The sequence below is a fragment of the Fistularia commersonii genome, chromosome 2, assembly GCF_037954325.1.
Source record: "Fistularia commersonii isolate RoL2024-O1a breed Wild chromosome 2, RoL_Fcom_v1.0, whole genome shotgun sequence".
Taxonomy (NCBI): domain Eukaryota; kingdom Metazoa; phylum Chordata; class Actinopteri; order Syngnathiformes; family Fistulariidae; genus Fistularia; species Fistularia commersonii.
The window spans coordinates 21,205,179-21,228,828 of NC_141285.1; the positions used below are offsets into that span (position 1 = coordinate 21,205,179).

The 23,650-nt window shown below is 42.0% G+C and overlaps 1 protein-coding gene across 1 annotated transcript in view; it reads left to right on the forward strand.

Moving 5' to 3' along the window:
* The first annotated feature begins 10,918 nt into the window (after positions 1-10,918).
* Positions 10,919-23,650, forward strand: part of akt3a (AKT serine/threonine kinase 3a) — a 55,683-nt gene continuing 42,951 nt past the window's right edge. Inside the window, exons 1-2 of the mRNA XM_086172560.1 lie at positions 10,919-11,487; positions 17,125-17,542. Of these exons, the coding sequence (XP_086028686.1) occupies positions 17,497-17,542 (46 nt within the window). The 5' untranslated portion in view covers positions 10,919-11,487; positions 17,125-17,496. The remainder of the gene's footprint in view (positions 11,488-17,124; positions 17,543-23,650) is intronic.

Consider the following 23,650-nt stretch of genomic DNA (forward strand, 5'->3'; position numbering starts at 1 on the left):
GCAGTGCCTGATCCAGAGGAAGTGAAGGAGGCACAGACCAGAAATAGGAAGCAGCAGGCTTGGAAACAGGGGGCCCTCAGGGGCCATCAGTAGCTGTAGAAATGTATATATATATATATATATATATATATATACATTTACATATATATATATACATATATATACGTATATATGTGTGTGTGTGTGTGTGTGTGTGTGTGGAGGGGGGGGCTGTTGCTGCTGCTCTGTCCTCTGGCTGTGCTCAAACTGTGTGTGTTTTTGATCTCGCCCAGTTGTTGGAAAGCCAAACACAGTCTGTGCACCCAGATGTTGACAGATGCGCCGCATCCAGCCCGACTTCCTCCCGCGCAGACAATAACGCACAAACACCGGGGACGCAGCGGCGCAGATCCTTCCTGAACTCCCTCCCGTGGGAGACATGACTTCCATTGGACACATTGACACATTCCACAATATTTCTTTATCCCAATCTCAATGGGTCTTTTGGGAACCTGTCCATTGCTCTCCTCCAGATGTTCTATAAATAGCAGAAACACACGGGATTCGGCTCATCCAGATGTGTTTACTTCATCAAATCGTAGACACGCAGAGAGTAATTGAGGCAGCTGAACAGCTGGAAGCAGCTAATGCGGCGCTCTCTGGTGGCCCGGAGTGGTTTTATCTGTATCTGAATCTCAGGAGACTGATGGGGACGGTCTGGACGGTTCAAGTTTTCACACACAAATGTCACTTCATAACAATTTACTCAGTGTTTGCTGTGTGTATGCAATGAAATGCACAGGAGAGATCGAACCCTATAGTCATGAATATTTGTCTAACATAGTTCCTGATTGACCTCATTCTGATTATTTGTCAAAAAGAGATTTTGGGTGCACTTAGAGCATGAAAATGCAGTGGTGGGTCATTCATTTCACACCCAGGCCTGACTAGTGCTCCGTTTATCAATCCACCCCCCAATAACTGGTTTATGGCTATAAAAAAAAACATGTTATTATGCAGAAATGCAATATAAAGAGCCGTTACATCGCAGAGATAACTTGTGTATCCACAAAAATCTAGTTGCTGAGGAAAGTGCGTAAGTGTATTGCAGCTACAACTGCGACACTCATTTACAGGCAACAACAATACCCTCATAAAAAAGGAAAATAGAAACATTGTACTTGCCAAAAATTTTGGATTAGATGTGCACAAAATCCACCCTCCTTTCTTTCCTTAAAATGAGTTTAATTACTTAATCTATAGATTATCTGTGCGCTTCAGCTCCATCCAGATGTCCTTTTCTGTTGCCATCAAAGCTAATGCTGAAAGTCCAGCCTTCCCTGTCGTATTACTGGCACAAGTTTTAATTCACCAGCTCTGGCGAGTACACTTATCTGACTATCCTATCAAAGGACAAGTGACTTACTGATGTCACCGTACCCTTCTTGAAGGCCTTGGTGTCGCAGCTCAAAATCTGATTGGTTGAAGTAACGGTTTCATGGACATGTATTTTTTGCAGGGGCGCCTGTGAATCTGATTCTGTGGGTCTCCATACAGAGTTCATTGACTTTGACCCTGCCTGGCAATAAATAATGGCTGAAATGTGTTTGGCGAAAGGTTTTAATATGAAAATACATGTCCGGAAGCAGCACAGCCAGGGGAATAGCTCTGAAAAGAAGCGGACAGACCATTTGGAATTATTTAATAAGTGTTCATGGACAAAATATATTGAAAATCAGTCTGTGATTCAGATATTTTTTAGGCCAGCAGAGAAGGCCACCACTCTGAGAATGTTTCTGGGTGCTTATCATCACATTTTGCACAGCTTTATTCATCCATTCACTCTCTATGCTGCTCTCAGGGCTACTGGAGGTGAGGGTGGGGGTGGCTATCCCAGCTGTGATTGGATGAACAGTGGGGTTCACGCCACTCAGGACCACATAGAGAGACATATGACCATTCACCGTCTCATCTGTGCAATTCGTGCTCTCCGATGACTTTCCCTCATGTTTACAAAATGTAGGAGGAAACCAGAGGGCGCAGAAGAAACCCACACAGAAAGACCTGCTGTCGGAAATCAAACCAGGAACCTTCTCGCTGCAGAAGCACTGACGGCTGCGCTGTCATCGTGCAGTTCTAGACATTAGAAAACAATGCACTGCAAAAAAAGGAAAGATCAGTTGATTGAAACTCACCAGTTTCATCCACTGCTTAACAGAAGTCAGAAGTTGCAAAACAAGATGAATTCTGATAGAATCCACATAGCTCACAACCATAAAAAAGAAGTGTACAATTTGGGAAAAAAAAGACATGGATGAAGGTGCCAGCTAATATTGTTGGCTCATTGAAAGGAGAATATTTATATATTTTCTGGAGCAATGCAGCATTCTGCTGCCCAAAACCAAGTCCAAACACCGAGCCTCAATGTTTGGACCGGTTTTTGCTCAATCCTACCCACGGAAGTCGGTTGGCCTCCTCAAATGAACTGCCCGTTTAAAATCCTGCTATAACATCTCTATTAATGTGATTGCCCAAAATCACTGCGCTTCTTTTCGCCTTCTTCTTCTTCTTTTAATTTTTCCATCGGACAAAAAACATATGGTTATTTTCCCGCTGCTTTATCCGCCTTCCATTGAAATTCAACCCACAGATGGATTCCTCCATATATCCTGGTAGCATTTATTGCTATGATTTCCATTCGAGACAGCGAGCAGGTGCCGGGAGGACGTGCCATCGCTGGCAGGTGGCCGTCTGATGTGGATCCGGTAAACTTGGAAAAACTAGGGTCGCGCCCGGTTCACAAAATCACAAATTCTTAACCAAACAGGGACATTTTGGAGGGTTTAAGTGTCATTTGCTGACCAGGTGAACGTGCGATTTAAACTACATCCTGACCATATATGACACGAGTTCACCCATATGTCAAGGTCACACCTCAGCAACGACAGTTCAAATTCTCCATCCTCTCCCTTTGTCACCTGCCTGCCGCTTCAGTGACTAACCACCCGGCAGAATCTACTTTGATGGCTCCCAGTGTGAGACAGGAAGTTTATTTAGGTGTGTGTGCACGCACACGTGCACATACATGTGTTTGAGACTGATATCTCCTGTGCATGCTCGTGTCACACGATGCACAACCGTGAGATGTTTGTGTCGGCGATGTGAGACGGGAATTGGGGGAGGAAGGGGGTGGGGGGGGATCTGGCTGCTTCCGCCGCCTCATGCAGGCAACATCTGGCCACAAACACGTGGGAGACACACAGCGCCCATCTCAACACATCATAGACCGAGACATCCCGTAACCATACGAGAAAAAGTCATCTAATTCCCTGAAAAATGCTGCCTCACTCTCACAGTGACTGCCAGGACATTATGATGCTCAAAAGCTGCAGAATTTTTCCTGGTGGTGATTTAGGAGTCTTGTGTTGCAGCTCGGCTCTCTTTTTTTTTTTTTTTATCACTGCGATGCAAAATTACTTCAACTTTTTTCCGCTGTAGCTCCTGCTGAGCAATAAGCGATCAATCACGCGAGTGCCGTTGCTTGTAAATATTCCTGCAATCACATGCTTCCAGAATAACTGGAAATAGTCTTCCTCTTTTCCTCTCGGCTGTTCCCTTCAGGGGTCGCCCCAGCCAATCACCAGCCTCATCTGACTCTCTCTGCGTCCACTTCTCTCACACCACCTAACCTCATGTCCTCTTTCACTCAATCCATAAATCACCCCTTCAGGCTTCAGTTCCAGTCTCAGCATCCTTCCACCCAGATCATCAATATCCCTGCTCTGCACATGTTCATACCATCTCAGTCTGACTTTATCTCTAGAACATCTAACATGTGCTGTTATAATAATGTGCCACACTGATAGGAGTCATTCCTGCACCTGCTTGTCCTCCTCACTCTCCGAGTGAATCTTGACATTGTCATCTCTCAAATAATAATTGGAAATAGTTCTAGTGGTCATTGGACTAGATTGCCCTCTCTGGCCACCATTGCTAGTCGGAGCTTTGGATTTAGCCATTTATTAGTAACATGAAATCAAAGAAATGCGATTTTTAGTTACTCAACAATGCAATCAGATTTACTGTGTGTATTTAATGTGTATAATACTGAGCTCATACATTTTCTAAGCATCCCTTTGGTCAAAATGTGCACCGATGCTGGTCATAAAATGAGTCCCATTGTACACTAGATATAAGAATGGAAGCATTTGGTTGATCCATTTTCAATATTTATTCCTATTGGCAGTGTTGCTAATGTTTAGAACACTATCCATTTCTTGGCTGCGGGGCATGTCGACAAAGATAAAGATGGTTGTTCTTTGTGAGAGCAAGAGGATGCGGAATTCCATATGACGAGGATGTTAATCAGGTAAGTGTTGAATAGCACATGCCGATTAGCTACATATCGACCGTGATGTTTTACCAGCTGTCACTGCCCGTTTTAGAAAATGTTTTAAGGTGTTTTTGCGCCTTAATTACAGACGGCAGAAAAAGACTTTTCGCCAGTCACATATTGGCAATAAAATAATTGCATTGCCATTAACTGTAATAGACATGCAGTGATTAACTAAAAAGTTTTGGTAAAAACCTGGGAGAAAAAATGCAGTGCGTCCTCAAGGCTAAATCTGGCGCCAAAGTCAATAAACAAGAAAATTGCAGCTTGTCACTTTTATTACGGTTATTGCGGTATTATGTGAAGTTAATCAAAATCTGCAGCCACTTTTCTGGCCCCGAGCCCTTCATTTTAGGACGGAGCAGCTGCACTCTGCAGATCAACCTGAGAAACCAGGCTGCTCCAACCTGGGGGTAGAAGCAGGAGTGTAGCTGTGTGTATGTGTTTGTTTGTGTAAGGGGGGGGGTTGAAATGTGTTTTTTTTTCTTTTTTTGGGGGGGTGGGTGCAACCTGTCTGCACATAAGCAGAAGGTATGCACATAAACACAGGTGCACGTGCACAAATACACATTGCATATGTTAATACGTGAACATATGTACGGATACAAGCGCATAAACAGGCTCGCAAATGAACACATGCATGCTTGTATGCACGAAAAACACCCACGCAAAAATAACACACGTGCTGACTCGAAAATCTCCCAAAGTGACTCCGTTTGCACATTAGCGCGTATGATATGAGCATTCTTTGGTAAATCGATTGAAATGTTTGATGCATTTAGGAAAAGAAACATCAACAGGTAGTCTTTACAGCATCCAATTACCCGATGGAGAATCCCTGCTGTCGAGATCACCTACGAGGTGACTCTGGTGATGCATTGGTTTTTACACGGTGTCCCAGATTATTTTTGTTTCATTTGCCACATGGTTAATCACGCCCAAGTATGGGGATACTCTCAAGGAAATGTCACGAGAAAATTTTACAGGAATTTACGCTAATGCAGTGATTAGACCCCTAACGGGAAAAGCCGAAAGAAGAAGAAGAAGAAGAAGAAGCAGTGATTAGATGATCATGATTGCAGCCATAAAATAAAACAAAAACAAAGCATACATTGAGTCACGAGGAATAAATAAGCTAATTCAATTAATTTTTCGTTTTTCTCTGCAGGATTTAACCAGATTTATAGATTTAGATACTGATTTCCCTTAATATGTATTTTTATCAATGCAAAATAATTTAAAAAATGTGACTTCACATTCCAATTCACATTTTCCAGCCATTCCTAACTATTATGGGGCCACACTTGTCTCCCAATAATTAGGATACTTGTGGAAACAAAATGCAAATATCTGCTTTAGACATATCTGAATTTTATCTGGTCATCTGGTACTCTGCAGACAACATTTCACACCTGACTGCAAAATAGGTGACCCAGAACAGAACTGAACAGAACAGAGCGGTGCAGAGCGACGCTGGACCATACTGGCTCTCAAGCTGTCCTGCTGCACAGCACACCTTCAACACCGTGACTGCAGCTGCTCTGTCTTGTCTCGTGTGTGCATATGTGTGCGAGTGTACGTCTGTATCCCCTGTGCGGGGTCTGTCTGACCGCAGCTGTCCTTACCTCTATGCGGGTCTCCTGGGCGAGGCTGACCTCTCTCTCATGAAGCCACTTCAAAGAGACCCGGGATGGACTGAAGGGGGCACGGGGTGCTGGGCCAGCCAGCATGGCTTCTGCTTCCCTGGGCTTTGGGAGCTGGGGCTGAAGTTGAGGCGGGGGGCGCAGAGGATGGGGGGAAGGGGAGCGACGAGGTTGGGTGTATTTCAGGAGGTGAGGGGAGTCACAAATATACAGGGATTTAGGGTATGTGTGTTGAAGGGGGCAGAGACAGGACGCAGGGGAATGGGGGCAGGGATGTTATGATAGACAAGAGCTGGAAGTTCTGCTTTGTGTGTGTGTGTGTGTGTGTGTGTGTGTGTGTGTGTGTGTGTGTGTGTGTGTGTGTGTGTGTGTGTGTGTGTGTGTGAGTGTGTGTGTCATGTTGCTTTTCAACCTGGAAAGACCTTCTGTGCTCTTGTATCACCTCAGTGATGTGTGCGCGCGTGCATGAGTGTGTGCATGTGTGCCTTATTCATTCAGCAGCACATCATCTCACGTACAGCTTGGCAAAAACTGTTACGGGCCACGTGCCCCCCCAGAACACACACACACACACACACACACACACACAAGAAGGATAGGCAAAATAACAGGAATTCCTGATGCGATGATGGGACAGAGGCACCTTATAACTTTTAAAAAAAATCGTAAAAATTCCAAAACAGTCCAGTAAAAAGATAAGCCTACTTCTTGGGAATTGAAAAAGCAGGTCATAAAGGCTTGGTACAAAGGAATCATATCATTTGTACTCTGAGTCACTTGCAAGTCATTTCCTTTTTCACTTCCCCATATGTTATCTCGCCACTGTCCATTTATTAATAAAACTGTGAATTCCAAGAAACAAAAAGTAGGCCAGAAGTGACAAAGACACACAAATAAACAAGTGCGAAGGACTGAGGACAAACGGGGAGAAAGATCATCGGATACAAGTCCAGGGGAATTTATCTTTTTCACACGGACGTGCTCCAAATTAAACGTGCACCATGTGCTCAGGTTATGTGTGAGATCATGCACCGATGAGCATAACATGCCAAGAGGATCCCACCTTCCCATGTTGATCCTCTGCAGCTGATGTGGCTAACTGGACACATTCCCCTTCTCACCATCAGGATCATTGATAATTAACCTGGAACACACTCCAGAATGACTATTTACTAATAAGAAACTGAAGGACCAAGTGAATGTTTTATTTATAGAGCAATGGGATAATATGCATATCCATAGCCTGCCTGCAGTGACTCCAATTGGTTTAGTGATGCATTGATTCACCCTGTGTTTAATATTGGGTGACATTTGCAATTTTGCCAGCTTTACATTTTAATCTATGCATTTAAACTTTTAAGTCTTATCTTATGATATTATATGTCAATATGTCAGTGGTACATCTTTTCATCGGACACTTAGGAAAGTGTTTCGCAGATAACTTTTAAAAAGCGTGGAACTTACTTTGGCAGATTTAACAAGGCATTACTTTCAAATTCAAGAAAAAAAATGCATCATTCTAAACAGTTATTGAGACATAGTTTTATTATCATTGATTATTTTCAAAATGCTTATGTGCACTTAAATTCTGCTTAAGTGCTTAATTCTGACACTAACTTGACTTTATGTTATTATCTGGCATGTGATTTTAGTCTTCTCATAGTACATAATTTGATATACTCAATATCAATATAAAATAGGGGGAGTTCTGAATTTGGCATTGCTCATTTTTCCAGAATCGCTCAGCTCCGAGTTCAAATTTTCATTCAAAGAACCCAAAATCAGAGGGTTTGTTACTTAGAAAAAAATATTAAATATTTGCTCATTAACTGGATATACAAGCAATGCATGAATAAAGATCAGCTGTCTCTTTGACCCCACCAACCCCCTAAAAAAAATAAGTTTTAACCTAGAAACAACTACATCAAACCCTAAAAATATCACTGGCTTCCTACTTTTCACACCTAGACACACACATGCACACACACACACAAATACTCACAGCTGATGAAAACATGTGTGTCTGTTTTCAAGAGAGGTCAGAGGAGCACACACGTATATATATGTGACACGCACACTCCACCTGTGTCTGCATTCTGCAGGCCGGCCAGGCCGCTCACCAACACGCCTCTGCCTCTACCTCATGCCTCACCACCTGGGGAGCCAGCGAGAGAGGAGGAGTGAGGCGAGCCCAGTAGTTGAGGGCGGTATTGTTCCAAAAGATGAGTCCTCACTCATAATTACATCCATTTATTGTATAAAACACCTGACATAATAATAGGGTTGAAGAATTGGAGGACTCAGAGGTCTTCACCCGTAATGACCTCGGAGAACAATCGCAGGGGCAGCTGAAAAGACCTGCTCAGGAATTCAAAACATGTTCTATATCAACAAGCTGACCCTAAAATGCACATGAAGCACACATCAGCTGTTGGGTTGCAGTTTCGGTCATATGCCAAGCAGCTGCCCGATCCTTCTGGCTGTAAACAGCAGTAAAGATAGTGAAATGCATTATCAGATGGGGTGGCAACGCCTCGTCTCCCATTGACCGCTCATGAAGGCTAAAGAAATCTAAGAGAAAGACACACAAATGTATGTTCATTTACCGTGCGTTCAGCTGCATCAGCTAATAACTGCTAAATCAAAATGTCAACTACATATTTATATTTTTGCCCTGGTTCACTTTTTAAGGGGAAATCTACCAATTTCAAACATAAGGGTTAGCTTGTCGGTCACATGGAATAATATTCATCAACCTCAACAGTTAGGCAGTGAGCTCAGTGGCCCTGTGGGACCTTACTCAAGTCTGAAGAAATAAATGATTGATTCATTAGATGTCTTGTCCTAGGCTCAAAGATGACTGCAGAAAGTCAGTATTGTAAAAATGACATGTAAATATGCGGGACTCAGCAGGCAGGAGCATCCTCTGATGCTGTGTGTGTTAAACTTTTCAGGAATGTAGGATCAGTGTACTTCAAGGTGCTGCCTTGAAAAACAAGCATAAAAGTCTTGTGCATCCCAAATATGATTTTGTTCAAGGTATTTTAATTTTATTATGCTGAAGGTCATAGTCACTCACTGAGATTACTAATTCTACAATAGAGAAAGCAATAATAACCATTGTCAAACATTTACTGATAAACATTCATCTAATAATCCTCAACAGAAAAGATTAGATAATCCATAATTATTTATCACGATAAAGAAATGTTCAAACTTTACTTTTGAAGATATCGCTTCATTAATAAGAACAAATTCACTTATTTGATACAATGTCAAACCGTTAATAAAGAAACAAAAAAAAGCACACACTGAGTAACCTTGTGTGATAGAGTCTGAACATTAACCTTGATACTGGCAGATAAGATAAAAAGGAATTGTTTTTTTCAATGTATTTATATATTTTTTTGGGTATTAATCTGCATTTAGGTCTTAACATATGATAAAATTCGTGTCATTTTGCACATTTCTTCAGTGTAATACGATTGTGTGCATATCCAGCATATTTGTGATTGTGGTGAGCCGTCATCTGTCTTCATGCAAAGACAGATGCTCTTGGATTTATCTACAAACAATCCTTGGCCTAAAGAGCTAATAAATGACCATATCATCCACAAACAAAAACATCTGTGCCTGATAATCCCTTCCTTAATGCAGATCACACCAACATCAAAATGCATCTGCATCTACAACCATTAACTCTCTCATTCACATGTATGGGCAATTTAGGGGTCTCCTACTGACCTTCTGCATGATTTTGGACTGTTTGAGGAAACTGGAGAACCCTAGGGAGACCACACAGATACAGGGAGAACATGGACCACACAGACAACTCCCGTTAGAATCCAAAGCACTCAACACTACAACACCTGTTACAAAGTTTTATCATAAGGAAATAATGCACTGCAAATTCAAAGATCAGCTCATTGAAACTAACCAGTATTATCTACTGGTCAATAAAGGAAAAATACATTTTATTCATCTCTTTGCACTACCTCTCTGACCACTTTACTCTCCACTTAAGGTACGCTGCACTCCTCAGGGTATTCGGTATTATATTGTAGCGAGTCACGAATGTTGGGGTTATGTTGATGCTTTGTTTTCTGTGTGATTTCAGTCAGGGAAAACACCTGGTTGATGGTAAAACATCTGTTTAATAAGCAATAGCTGTTTTTGGCCACAGCCACACCACACAAGCCTGCAACACAACTACTGTTCCTGCTCAATCCCAGGTAAAAAAAAAAACAAACAAAATTCCTTGCACTCCAAACCACATCCACAAAATTCCAAGCAACCCCAAAATCACACAGAAACAACCATCAACATAAACCCCAACATCCGTGACTTGTGGCTACAATATTGATAGATGGATGCTGGAATTGGAGTTGCCAAGCAGGGGGTCTCGAGGAAGACCAAAGAGAAGATTGATATGAAAGTAGTTGGTGTGAGAGGATACAGAGGATACAGAGAATCGGGTTAGATGGAGGTGGAAAAGGCGAAAGGAGAAGAAGACAAACTATCCTGGCGCAGATATAACAAATAAATTATAAGTATGTGCATGGTATATTATGTCAATAATTTACACTTGATTTACAGATAGGGCACTATGAACATATAATACTGATGGGTATGTGCATTAAATGGAGTAGAAATGTACAGATAAGTTATGCCACACCAAAAATACAGTTGAAATGGACGTTAAAAAGTACAATAATATGGACAGTTGCTGCCGAGGGTTACAAAACTAGTGTAGTATTTTGTATCAAAAAAAATATCCATAATTCCAGTCTATAAAAAAAATAAAGCTGATTCCTCAGGGTAAGTCTGGGACTTGTCACTGCGTGGGAACAGGATCCATCCTCACGTCTGCTTCTCGCTGAGTGCGGCTTGGAAAAAATAAAAAAGAAAACGAAAATCTCACGGAATCTCGCGATGCTTGGGCTTAAGAGCCGGCAGTTTGCGCACGAGATGTTGGACAGGGATGATGATGATGATGATGATGTGAGCGCTCCCTCCGAGGCGGAGAAGACGAGACGCTACGCCGGGCCGGTGCCGAACGCGACGGGGGGCGCAAGACGGAACGGTGAGGCGTGTACATGAGAGAGAGATGGAGAAAGAGAGAGAGAGAGAGAGAAAGAGAGAGAGAGAGAGAAGGAGAGAGAAAGAGAGGGTTTGCCGTTCACCGGGTGACGTCACGAGCTTTCCTGAAAGTCAAAACAACCGTTTGATGCGGTAGCTTTCGTAGCTTCTCGGAAACCCCTTCAGATGTCGCCTCACAGTTAACCCCACCCGGCAGCTACTTTTCCGAAAAAAGAAAAAAAACGTTTATCTTTCGCTCGACTGGTGTCTCAGACATTCGGAAACGGAGGAAAAGAAAGAAAGAAAGAAAAAAAAACAACGACAACAGCAAGAAGTCGAGTAGGTTATCAGAACAGCAGGTGCTAGGGGATATCACCGCACCTGCCGCTACAGGTAAAGCTAACGTTAGCTTAAAGCTAAAGGGTCGTTCGGCGTTCATGTCGTGATAACATTAGCAAGGTGGAGGCCGACCAAGTGTTTTGACAGGTCACATGGAAACGACGCTTCCCCCCCACTGTGTATGTGTGTGTAAGTGTGTATGTGTGTGTGTTAGGGGCATTGACGCCATCCCTGCCCGCGGCTCGGGGTTGACACCGGCTCTCCGTGACGACTTAAGAATTGCGGCGCTTATGATATTGCTGCCACGTTTTAAAATGCCGAGTGTGTCTGGCCAAGCCGCCTGCAACATGCGTCAGTTCGCACACTGACGTAGATTGATGCAGTGCTGGTTTGTCCTCTCATCGTGATGCTCAGCAGTAAAATTTTTGAGTGACGGCCAGGGTTTACTCAACCTGTCTACTAAATAGGCCAACGCATCACTAAACTGCAACTGTGACGTCCTTGTATGTTGTCTTGAGTTTTGCTGGCTGGAGAGCATCAATCATGGCCCAGCATTATTTCAAACACACACAACTTTGGAGGCAGAAGATTGGAACAGTAGATGTGAGGCTATGGTTGATGATTTTTTTTATTTTTTTTTGCCAATTAATTTTAGCTCTATGTACTTAAAATATTGTGAAATTCTAAACCATTAGGATGAAGGATTCATTTCGGTGGCATCGTGCTCAGCACTTCCGCCTCATAGCAATAAGCTTCCCTGTTCAAATCCGCCTGCGTGGGTTCCCTCTGGTTTTCTCCCAAGGCCCAAAAACCCAAGAGGGTTAATTGGCGTCCTGATATGTGAATGAGAGTAATTAGCTTTGTGTCTCTATATGTGGCCCTGTGATGGACTGGCAGTAAGTCCAGAGTGTCCCCTGTCTTCCCTGTGACAGCGGGGATAGACTTAGTTCCCCGTGACCCTAACCATTGGATGAGGAGTGTACATACATAATGAATGAATGAACGGATTCATTGCGAAACTGGAAAGTGTATCAGAATGTCAAATTATTTAAATAGTTTTCTCTCAACTGAAAGGAGGAAGATTGGGTGATTTTGTTTCCCTCTTTTGATTTCATTGAATGAGGAAGGACACCAAGTTACCAAGAAGTGGTTTCCAAACTGTAAAGGGGAATAACTGCAAAGTCTTTCTCACACTGTCTTGGTTAAAAATAATGAGAGTATTCAACCAAAAGCCTGGTATCATCTGTGGCACTTTTTCATGAGTTACATCCCTGTAATCTGGATGTATTGGTGTGCATGTTTGTGTGGTTCAAACGCCCCTTGAGATAATTATGGGTCTCTAGCTCAGAGGGGGTTAAAAATTACCTCAAATAATACTACTTGGATAAGGAATGCTCTTTAAGTGGTGAAATTTCTCCTCCTCTTAAGAGGAGATTTAATCCAGATTGTTATTTTGAGAAACCTCTTCACACAATGGATGCAGTATTATCAGTGCCAATTTTGCTAATTTGTAGCACCATTAAACGCTATTATATTTTTTACTAGCTTGTATGGGCTATCCATAAAAAGTTCATATTCCTTAACTTAAGGCACCGAAATTGCATACCGTCGATGTATGTCACTAAATATATATGTATGCATGTATATATGTATGTATGTATATATGAATATATAATCTTCAACTTAATGGATTTGTAGTCTTAAGTAATCTCTCTGACACCTGGTCCATATGGGCTGCTCAATATTAGCCACTGTCTTATTTAGTGTGTACACAGGATGTGTCCATCCACAAGGCTTTTGTGTTGTCACCAGTTTTATGTCAGTGCTCCAAACCATCACCAAAGATATGTGTGTAAAATAGACACAAAATAGACATCAGTCCTCAGCGTGTGTGCTCCTGAAACCCATGCTCTTCGGAGTCTGTAGAAATATATATTGACCAAGTTAGAAGAGAACGTGTTCTGTTTGACATACTTCGGGTGGAAGAGAAACCAAAAACCTGTGGCTGAAATGCATCCTGTGTTAATGGAGCGAAACATTTGAGGTTCTGATAAAGGCTGACTTGCATTTTAAGAAGAGGATTGTGGGCTCACTGCTACTTACGTCAGCCAGAGTTTGTTTAAGGCCACGGTCTACGATGAGGAGGGGTGATGGGGGTGAGGTGTGCTGTTTAGACAGGAACCTTGCTGATGAAATGCCCTTCCTTTTTGTCAACTCATTCCTTGTGGAATAGCGTGTGTAGATGAATTCCCCACTCGTTTCTCTTGATAATATAGCAGTAGAAAGTGAATTTACTTTTGAAGGTTATTAGGCGGACAAAAAGAATGTGTACAAGTTTGCTGTAAAAGATCTTACCTCGCAGTGCGAAAATCTTCCACTGAGCCCTGCTTATCGGCAAGAATGGCCAATGGATTTTAAACCTTTAAGCACATGCCAGTTTGTTCTCTTTTCCAGTGATCCCCAGAACTTTGTTGGCTTTATCCCCTCTGACACTTTTCTTGTTTCTGCATTGCATGTCCTCTACACTGCTGATATGTTTTTTGACTGTGATAATGTTGCTCAAGCAAGTTTGCAACACAGCAGCTAACTGCAAACCTAAGTGACTGACCAACTCATTGTGAATAGGCCTCCTCCACTTGAAGTGATGGAACAAATCCCATCTGTTCCAGTGTGAATGTTTTCTGCATGTCTTCATAAATAAATCTTTATCAAAGTGATTTAAAACAATGCTACATGTGTCTGGCACATGGAAAGTCCCCCCTCCTTAGATTACCCCAGTAGTCAGTTCAGAACATACAGTTTAATTTTCCTCTATTGTTTTTATGTGTGGACCAAGCTCTCTTCTCTTGTCACTGTCTTGCTTTAAGTAGTGTTTGGGGGACCTTTATTACTGTTGTCAACCAGGACTACCAGCACTGATATACACACTACAAACAGCGCCAATATGAAGTTACTGAAAGGAGCCATTCATTGATGAAACTCCCATTACACTTGCAGTCAAATGAGAAAATTTCAGGTAACCTATATATATTTTTAGTTGAAAAACCTAACAAATATGACAAAATAAAATTGAAAACAAGCCAGAACAATGACTATACTATTATGAATGTCATATATATGAAAGTCTTAATTCTTTTCTGTATAACCAAATTTCACCAAGAAAGCATGGCGCCCATATTTAGTGGATATAGGGGGCAAATTCTGAAGTGACAACAAACTAGGTTTTAAACTTTCTTTCGATTATACACTGCTGATAATATGGTCATCATAAATTGACAGTCACACAGCGAACCAAATGGTTTCCTGTCAGAGGATATGCCAGTTCCTGTTCAAAATGTTTACTGTCATCGAAAAGGTTTTGTTTTCAGCTGTGTTTGTTGATAAGTTTGTTTGTGTGCCTGTCTTTCTTCTAGCACAACTATGACAAAATTGCTTGTCAAGATCCCCCCCAAATTTCTTTGGAAACATGTAGCATATTCTAAGATCGGGTAGATATCTTTGCTTTGTTGGAGGTCTGTCTGCTCCAGGTGCCCCTTACCTTACTTAAAGTTGTTCCTTTATCACAAGTAGAAAGGCAAAGAATGGTTTGATGAGTAGTCATCAAAGTAGTAAGTAGTCAGTCTATTTCTATTTTTTTTTTTTTTTTTTTAATCTTAAGCCTCTGTCGTAGTTCTTCCATTTCCAGTATGGTCTTGTCCCATCTTTTTTTTTTTTCTCTCTCTGCATTCCCTGCACTTCTCTTCGCCATTTCACTCTATCATTCTATTTTGATGATTATTTTTGCCCTTGTCTTTTCCTCTTGTCTGAGAAGAAATAATGTTGTCTGGCAGGTGCTTCCCCTGGCACAGTTGGTTCATCATGGCGGTAGATGTTTCCATAGCAACAGCTGCCCTGGTGACAAAGGGTTGCCACTATTTGGACATTCTCCTCTCCTCTCCTCTCCTCTCCTCTCCTCTCCTCTCCTCTCCTCTCCTCTCCTCTCCTCTCCTCTCCTCTCCTCTCCCCCTGTCCTCGCCTGTCATTTGAATTTATATATTTATTTATTTATTTGTTTGTTTATCACCAGAACTTTGCTTTAGTTTAAGCTGCCAGATGTAATTTTCATCTCAATTTTGCAGGGGATCCACAAAGCCAGGATTGCACTGCGTTATTAAAATGTAGCTTCAGTTTCAGTGCTCAAACAGCACCTCATCGGAGGAGACTTATTTGTAAATCACATGGTGGTGAAGTTGTCTGATTTCTTGTTAACAGTGGAGCAATAAAAAGGAGCAGTCACCCTGCCTGGAGTTCGGCGCTGAAAGTGAAACTGAAAGCGGTTGCTGTCTGCGTTATGGTTCTGAGCACTTCTCTTGCCCTGCAAACCTGTCTTGACTGATAAGCTGCACAATCCTCAAATTGTTAAATTTGCCCAGAAACTGTAGTAGCTGCTATAATACAGCCATTGTTTATACAAACATTACACAGAATTTTCTGAGGAAGTGCATCTCTTTTCCATGAAAGGAAATGTGGCGCTCAAAGCCAGTCTATTCCTCCCTCTAAAAGTCATTGTTCGCTCATTGATATGTGACAGGCAAGAAGGTTTCGGGAAAAATAACAAACACCCTGCTGTTTTCTGTATAAGACTGACCCTGAGCCCATAAGCCTTCAAAAAGCAATTGGCCTCAAAGTAACAAAGTAACCCAAGGAAAAAACTGTAAACTGGTGAAAGCATGAGCTGAGCATCATAGCAGCCCTTGTAACCAAGAACTTCAATGTGTGATGTCAGTCTGTGGTTCTGTGTCTGGTTTAGATTTAGTGGCAATGCCACTAAGTAATCAATGAAAATAGTCTTTACACACCTACTCACGGTGTATATGTCTAGTGGTTCTTTTCTAAACATCAATATGACGCTGCAGTGCCTCGGAGTGTCAGCAATAGTGCAGACACTCACTGTTCTGAATACTGATTTCTTTTTTTTCTTTTTTTCAACCAAGATACAACGGTTAGCCACCGTAGTGCTCATCTTCATTCAAGCTGAGTGGTGTGGTCTTGTTGCGTGTTGTGTAATACAGTGTAGTAGGGTGCATTTGAGGTGAACGTGGTGGCTGTGCAGAGAGAGGGGAGGGAGAGCGACGGCGGGATTGAGTCGGCAGAGAGGTGCAGAGATTTGGGCAGCGAGAAAGAGCGTGAGAGCATCCCGAACTGCCGTTGTTGCTATTTATAGCCGAGCCCTACTCCACAGTCCTGAGATGCTCTTCCACCTCCCACACACAGACAGACAAATCAGCCTGCACTCACACAAACATTGACTAAATAATTTGATGTGCAAAAATGCAACGAATGTCGAAGGAAAGAAAAAAGGCTGGCTTTTACGCAAAGCGCAGCCCTGCCGAACAAAAACGGTTCTATGAATGAAAAAGAGGGTGAGCTCGTAGGTATGCATTTTGTAATCAAGGTCAATTTTGTCTCATCAAGAGCCCTGCCATAATTCATTCCTCGTTTTCAGAGAGTGCTGAAACAGGATGTGTGATTGGACGGGAGCACTGTGGAGGGACTCACCATAACTAGTACTTTTTGTCTTGTCAAATTGTAAGAATTTTGGATGGAGGGAAGATGGGAGAGAGTGAGCTACAGAGCAGAAGAAAAATAAACCCATGCCTTCTTTTTTTTTTCTTGATTTTCTTTTTTTTTTCTCCTTTCACTTCCTTCCAGGCTGAGTCACTGCTGGTGAGGAGGAAGGTCTGGAGAGGGAAGGAGAGAGGAGGAGGAGGTGGTGGTGGAGGAGGGGGAGAAGAAGAAGAAGAAGAAGGGAGGGAGGCAGGGAGAAAAGCCACAACAGGAAGCAAAACGACGCATGCACACACACATACACACAGTGTGTTTGTGTGTGTGTGTCTGAGAGAGAAACTGCGTGAACAAGAGGGTGAACAGGAAAGGAAGGGAGGGAGAGTGACGCGAGGCTGGGAGAGCCAGCCCCCCCTCCTCTCCCTCTCCCTCTCTTTCTCTCCTCTCCTCCCCTCCTCCCTCCCTCTCTCTCTCTGTGGAGCAGGCGTGTAGCGGTATCAGACTCGGCGTGAAGGAACCATGAGCGATGTCACCATCGTTAGAGAGGGATGGCTTCAGAAACGGGGTGAGTACATCCAGTACTTTGCTTCTACTCCTTTCCCCTCTGCCTTTCTTTTCCCTCCTCTTCTTTCTGTCTCATGTCTGGACTGAGGGCCTGGCCTTGCCTGTCCACATATGCCGGTGGGAGGATGTGAGTGTAGGTGATTGTGTGTGTGTGTGTGTGTGTGTGTGTGTGTGTGTGTGTGTGTGTGTGTGTGTGTGTGTGTGTGTGTGTGTGTGTGTGTGTGTGTGTGTGTTTGTATGATCACATGGATATCTGATTATCTTGTTTATGAGTGTATGTGTGCGTGTTTGCCCCCACCAGGGATGTGTCTCTTTATTATGAGCTTGGCTGGCCGTTTGTTTGCTGAGCCCCAATGTGCTTCTGTAAGGTTGTGTCTGGAAAAGAGTGTGTGCATGGGAATGTACAAATGTATTTGTATGCAAAAAGTCTGAATACTGTTCATAACATCTATCTTGCCTGTTCCCACAATACTAGCAATATGATGAAAATGATTCAGTCAGGGCAGTACATGCAATAGTCTTTGAATCTAGTTTGCCCTATCTCTCTGTGGAATTATTTACATAGTTTGTCCAAAGCTCTGAATCGTATCACTAAGTCATATGACATGAGGTTGAGGGGTTGGAGTCGAGGGGGGCACTGACAACACATCCTGTTTACAACCTCACTGAGGAAAATGAGTAATTGTGGAAGACAGAGTTATATAGTACTTCCTTTTTCTGTGAGATGATTGGCTTATCTTCAGTAACTGGTTGCCACAGTGCGTGAACAAACATTTGTTGAAGGGTCAAATTGACCTCAGAAGTCACAGAGTGTTTCTATGGAGTACTGTAAGGTCTCTCATGACCTGAGAATCTGAATAAAATCAAAGTTTTAAAGTGTTTCGCAGCAGGTAGGGCAGATCCCTTGTGTTTTAGAGAGAGTGCTTCAGGGAAATATTTCTTCTTCTTCTTGAAGGGGATCGCCAGACTTTTAGGCCAGTGAGCATCATCATCCCGAATATGTGATGTTGTCTCGGAATGTGTAACGCAAACTGTTAACCAGGAAGTGACATGGATTCATAACAACCAGCAGGCTTGTGGGTAATGTAGGCTAATACCGATTTAGACCAAGGGAACTTGTTGGACAACACAGTTGTTTTTACCGTGGCTTCCTCCACACACATCATACACAGGTTCAGTGTGCACCCTTTGCTGATGAAGTAGAAGGGAGGATCTTTGTCTGTGTCCCAGCATGCCACTGTGATCCTCAGACAGTCGCCTGTGCATATTAAGAGGAACACATTGCCCCCAGTCACGACTCAGCGCCACCAGTGTTTGTCAGTGAGGGAGAGAGAAAGAGATAGGGGTTGTGAGGAAAGGGGAGTGTTTGTTTGTGTCAGGAATATGAATGTTTGTCTGCCTCATATGCTAAATCTCTGTCTGTGTTTGTGTGTATGGAAAAGAGTGGGGTCGGGATGCTGACTCACTGTCCAAGTAGTGATACAGCAAGGACTGCAGTCTTAGTCATTAGAGAGCTTTTTTTTAGTGAAATGGAACAGCAGAGAAGACAGGGTAAGGAGTGAAACCTGCACACAAAGATGTGCATAGTCTTTTCTACTCATAAGATTACTTCTATTGTGCTTCAGAGTATGAAAGATTCTGTACTTCTAATTTTTCTCTGAATGAGACCTGTTCTAAGAGACAGAGGCTACTCCAAAAAAACGCCATACAAACAAAGTACTTTACAACTTAATTCTTCTTAGATGCCTTGTCAGACCCCTATCTATATCTGCTCATGTTTTGTTATCATGTATAAGTTTACCTTAGGTAACAGTTTATTGCGGATGAAATGTATGCCAGTCCGAAAATAATATTACCATTTTCGCTTTTATAACACCTTAAGTTGTTTGGCTCAAATTCTAGCACATTTCGCGATTTGATGTGTAAACATTATCGAATATTTTGTTACAAGACAGTGACACCTCAAAGATGGGAATGAACAAGTCAGCCAGGGCAGAAAAATACAAAACAAATAAAAGAAGCCATCTTCACACACTTCAACAATAGCGGTGAGAAACTGTGTGTGTTGTAACCATGAAATAATTTACCATGATGAAAGCTAAATTAATGCTTTTGGTTGCATCAATCCTGCCTCCACGGAATTAAGAGTTTGATTTATTTTAATCCCTTTAAATTATGGTTGACAAGAAGACTTTGAAATGATTAAAGATATTTATTGGTTGCAGAGATAATTGAGGGTTTTCTTCTAGATAACGGTGATGTTTTTCAAAACATCTGTTTAAACATAAGTTGGATTCCTCCCCCCCCCAAAAAAGTCTTAAGAGGGAAATAACCTTGTTTGCTCTCAATGAAAACAAATGGCCATTAATCATGTCTGTCTGTTCTTCTCCTCCACTGGTGTGGAAGTTTTCAATTACAACATGTATTTTAACACATTTTTAATATGGAAAGATTTTTGTAGTCTGATTCCTTGAATTCCATATAGCAGCCTTCCATATTCAAGTCTGTTTACATGAGTGAGAGAAAGGGGAATCAAAGTGCAGTTGAGCATCCCCAAAACATATCTGGATGCTCTTGGGACATTCTGGGTGAAAGTAGCATGTACTTCTGTTCTTTCACATGTAGGTTTTGAGGAACCTGAGAGGAGAAACAGCAGTGGGGAGGTAACGCTTGTTTTATTTGAATGAGGAAGCAACCTACATTATAGTTTGAGACTGGTGCAAGAGAAAAAGAACCAATGGCAGTTCAGAATATTAAAAACAAATATATCCATGTCTCCTCGTGATGTATTTGCCACTTCTGTATCTTCTTAAAAGTCCAAAGCATGCATGCATCAGGATCATGATTGGCTGCTTTTGTTCCAACATGTGCCTCATGTCTCAAACTTAGGCGCATTGAAACGAATCTTATGTTGATTAGATATTATTGAGTTAAGTCAACAATTCTTAATATAACAGCTATGTTGTTTGGCTGAGTTACTGGTACATGACGCCATTGCTGTCATGTTTGTGTCATACTCTATTTGTCAAGTGACAAATTGCCAAATGTTTGCGCTTACAGTGGCACACACTTCCCGATTTAAAAACGTATGTGATCCAGTTATACATTTCAGTAGCTTCTAATTAGAGTTAATGTCTCTTTGGATGCAGTCTTACACTGCGGAGAGCATAGTAAGAATTTCTTTGTTCAGAGAAACATTTTTCCTCACTGTACATATGACATTTTGAATCTTGAATCTTAAATTCCTGTCTTTGTGTGCTTTTCACCCATCTGATAGTCAGTCCAGCATAAAGTTAAGATAATCAGTTTTTTAGTCCCATGACAACGAAATTGCAGTGATGATAAAAAAATACAAAGCAAGATCCTCTTATAAAAGATTAGTGTGCAAGTAACAAGACTGTAATGGACCGATAAAGAAATATAGATTATCAATGCAAATGGAAAAGCAAAATGTAGCATTGGACCATTACGTGACCACCTCTACCTCTTGTTTATTAGCTGAAAGCCTGCTCAATTCTAGCATTTCAGGAAGATTGTCCTGTCACAGTACAGAACATCATGGTCTGTCCCAGTCGCAGTTTGTCCTCAGATGACCAAGCTCTCACTTTCCTTGCAACGCGATGATTTCCTTCCCCCTTCATTAAAGCAGAGTGTGCTCAGCTGCATAAATCCTCTACAAGTAATGTAACATGAAATGAATCACAGTGTTTAGAAACTGAGCATTTTGTCCTTAAAGATAAAGAGAGTGCATAAAAAGGTACTTTTAAAAGACAACTTTTGCAGCTCAGTGGACAGGACTGTGCCACAGTTATCTTTGAAAGGGCACTGGGCAGTAATGAATGTTATGCTTAAAAATCACAATTTTGGTCTCCTTGACGACAGAGGTTACAAGGCAAATTTATTCTCTTTTAAAAATCTGATCCCCAAGTTCACGTCTGGCCTGGCTTGGAGTTTTCCTTCTGTCAGCCAATGTGAGGCCACAGAGGTCACAGTCAGCCGATGTAGTCAAGGATACTGTTAACACCAGCGGCATCACCCCACATAGCAGGGAGCACAACAAATGCCCAGGAGGGAGGAGAGGAGGAGAAACACTGTAGGAGCAGCACAGGGAGAACACTGCAATTGTGCATTGGACAGTTTCTGGGCCAAAAGTCATCTAAGTACATTAGTTTCTACTATGTCAAAACAGAGCAAGTCTCTGTCCTTTTTCCTTTTACTTTTTTAAAGTAATGTAAACCGTTTTGTATTGAACACACACCAAAATGGGCACGTTGGACATCATAAGGCTAAACCATTGACATGAGGTTTTGCTTTTCTCCCCTTAGAACAGGTTATTAACAGAGACTCTGTGATGCATACTCTTCTCATCCAGATACATAGGTAGTGATACATTTTTATTTTGTGTGTGTGTGTGTGTGTGTATATAAAAATATATACACACATACACACACAGATATTTACACACACACACAAACATATGTGTGTTTCACAACTTTTGATTGCAGTCAAAAGAATCAATATGATCTGATTGAAACAAATTCGCATTTTTGCACATTGACACATCGACAAGAACTGCAGTTTTTTTTTTTCTTCTATATATTAAGATGCCTTCTTCAATTTCCTCATTCATTCATGTCACTTTAAGCCATTATCAAAGCCTCTTAAGGATGAAAAATCCTGGTTAAGAATTAGTTTGTCTACCTGGGTACTACCAGGTAGACAAAGTTGGGGTGCTACCTGGTGTCACTGCTTTTATGCATATACAGTACACATTTCTCATTATGCGATAGAGGTAGTTTTTTCACAAAGAGACCAAGAACTACATCATTTAGCAATTAACTTTTATTGTAAATCAGGTACAGTCGTAAAAGATGTATGAAATGAGACTGTTAAGCACCATTGCCATTCAACATGGAGAGACCCAGCTGGTGACAATCAGTCCTTCAACCTGTCACTTGATGAGTCTTTGTAAGGCTGTATCAGATAGATGATGCTGAAGTGCAAAGCAACAGAGCTGTCGCTTTGGTTTTGTCCGCACTCTCCAGCTCTACAATTTAATATCTTCTGGAACTATATTAGCGATACTGTATAAGTCCGACTGCAATGGGGTTCAATGGGTACAGTGCAGTGAGGCAGCCATCTTGGCTCAGTGAGTTCAGTGAGTTCACTGTTGCTGGAGGCTGGCTGGCTGGATCAGGTGGCAGTGCCAGGTCTCTGATATCAATCACCAGCCGCCACTGTCTGCTGTATCGCCCTTCTCTTCTCTTTCTCTCCACTCCTCCTCTTCTCCTCTGTCTGCTTGAGAGCCTGTCAACACCCCTCACCCCTTTTATTGCGATTCATGCTCCGCTTCCATGTATCTATCCCTACATCTCCTTCCATCTCCCTGCACTCCTCTTTCCATCCCCTCTGTTTCTCAAATTCCGATGAATATACAGGGCAGTAACAGACAGGCAGACAGTGCAGGCTTTGTTATGAATGGCATCCTCTTGCACATCCGGAGGAAGTGTACGCTCCAGTGTGGCTTTACAAACTGTCCCTTTTGTCCTAAGAATGACTCACTCTACACTGCAGAGAATGGCAGTCCGGACAGACAGACAAACAGACTGGTCTGCAGAGCCTACAGACAAACACACCACAGGAAAGCCTGACGCTAAGTGACATATTCTGCCATAACAGAGTACGGACACACACTTGTCAATTCTGTGCGACCTACGGCCAGCAGGTCCAGCCAAAGACTAGGAGAAGGAGGTGACAAATACACAGATAGACAAGCAGTGGAAGGTCGGTCATCCTTGTTTTGCTGCTGAAATAAAAGTTTTTTGAAAAGAAAAAAATAAAATTGAAAATCATGAAAAAAAAAACAGTACATGATAACCAAGAATGTTCTCCAAAAAATATAAAAGTTACTTTTGAAGAAGCAAAACTTCAGCAGAAAAAAAAAGTCTTATCTGGTGTTCTGCATAGTTACATGCATACATTGGAGGTAGTGAAGCTCCATTGAAGAACGAAACAATAATATTCCTATTTGCGCAATGGACACTTGGCAACAAGCTAAAACATTCTGGTACCATTATCATGTAACCTTTTGCAAGTATATGGGTGCTAA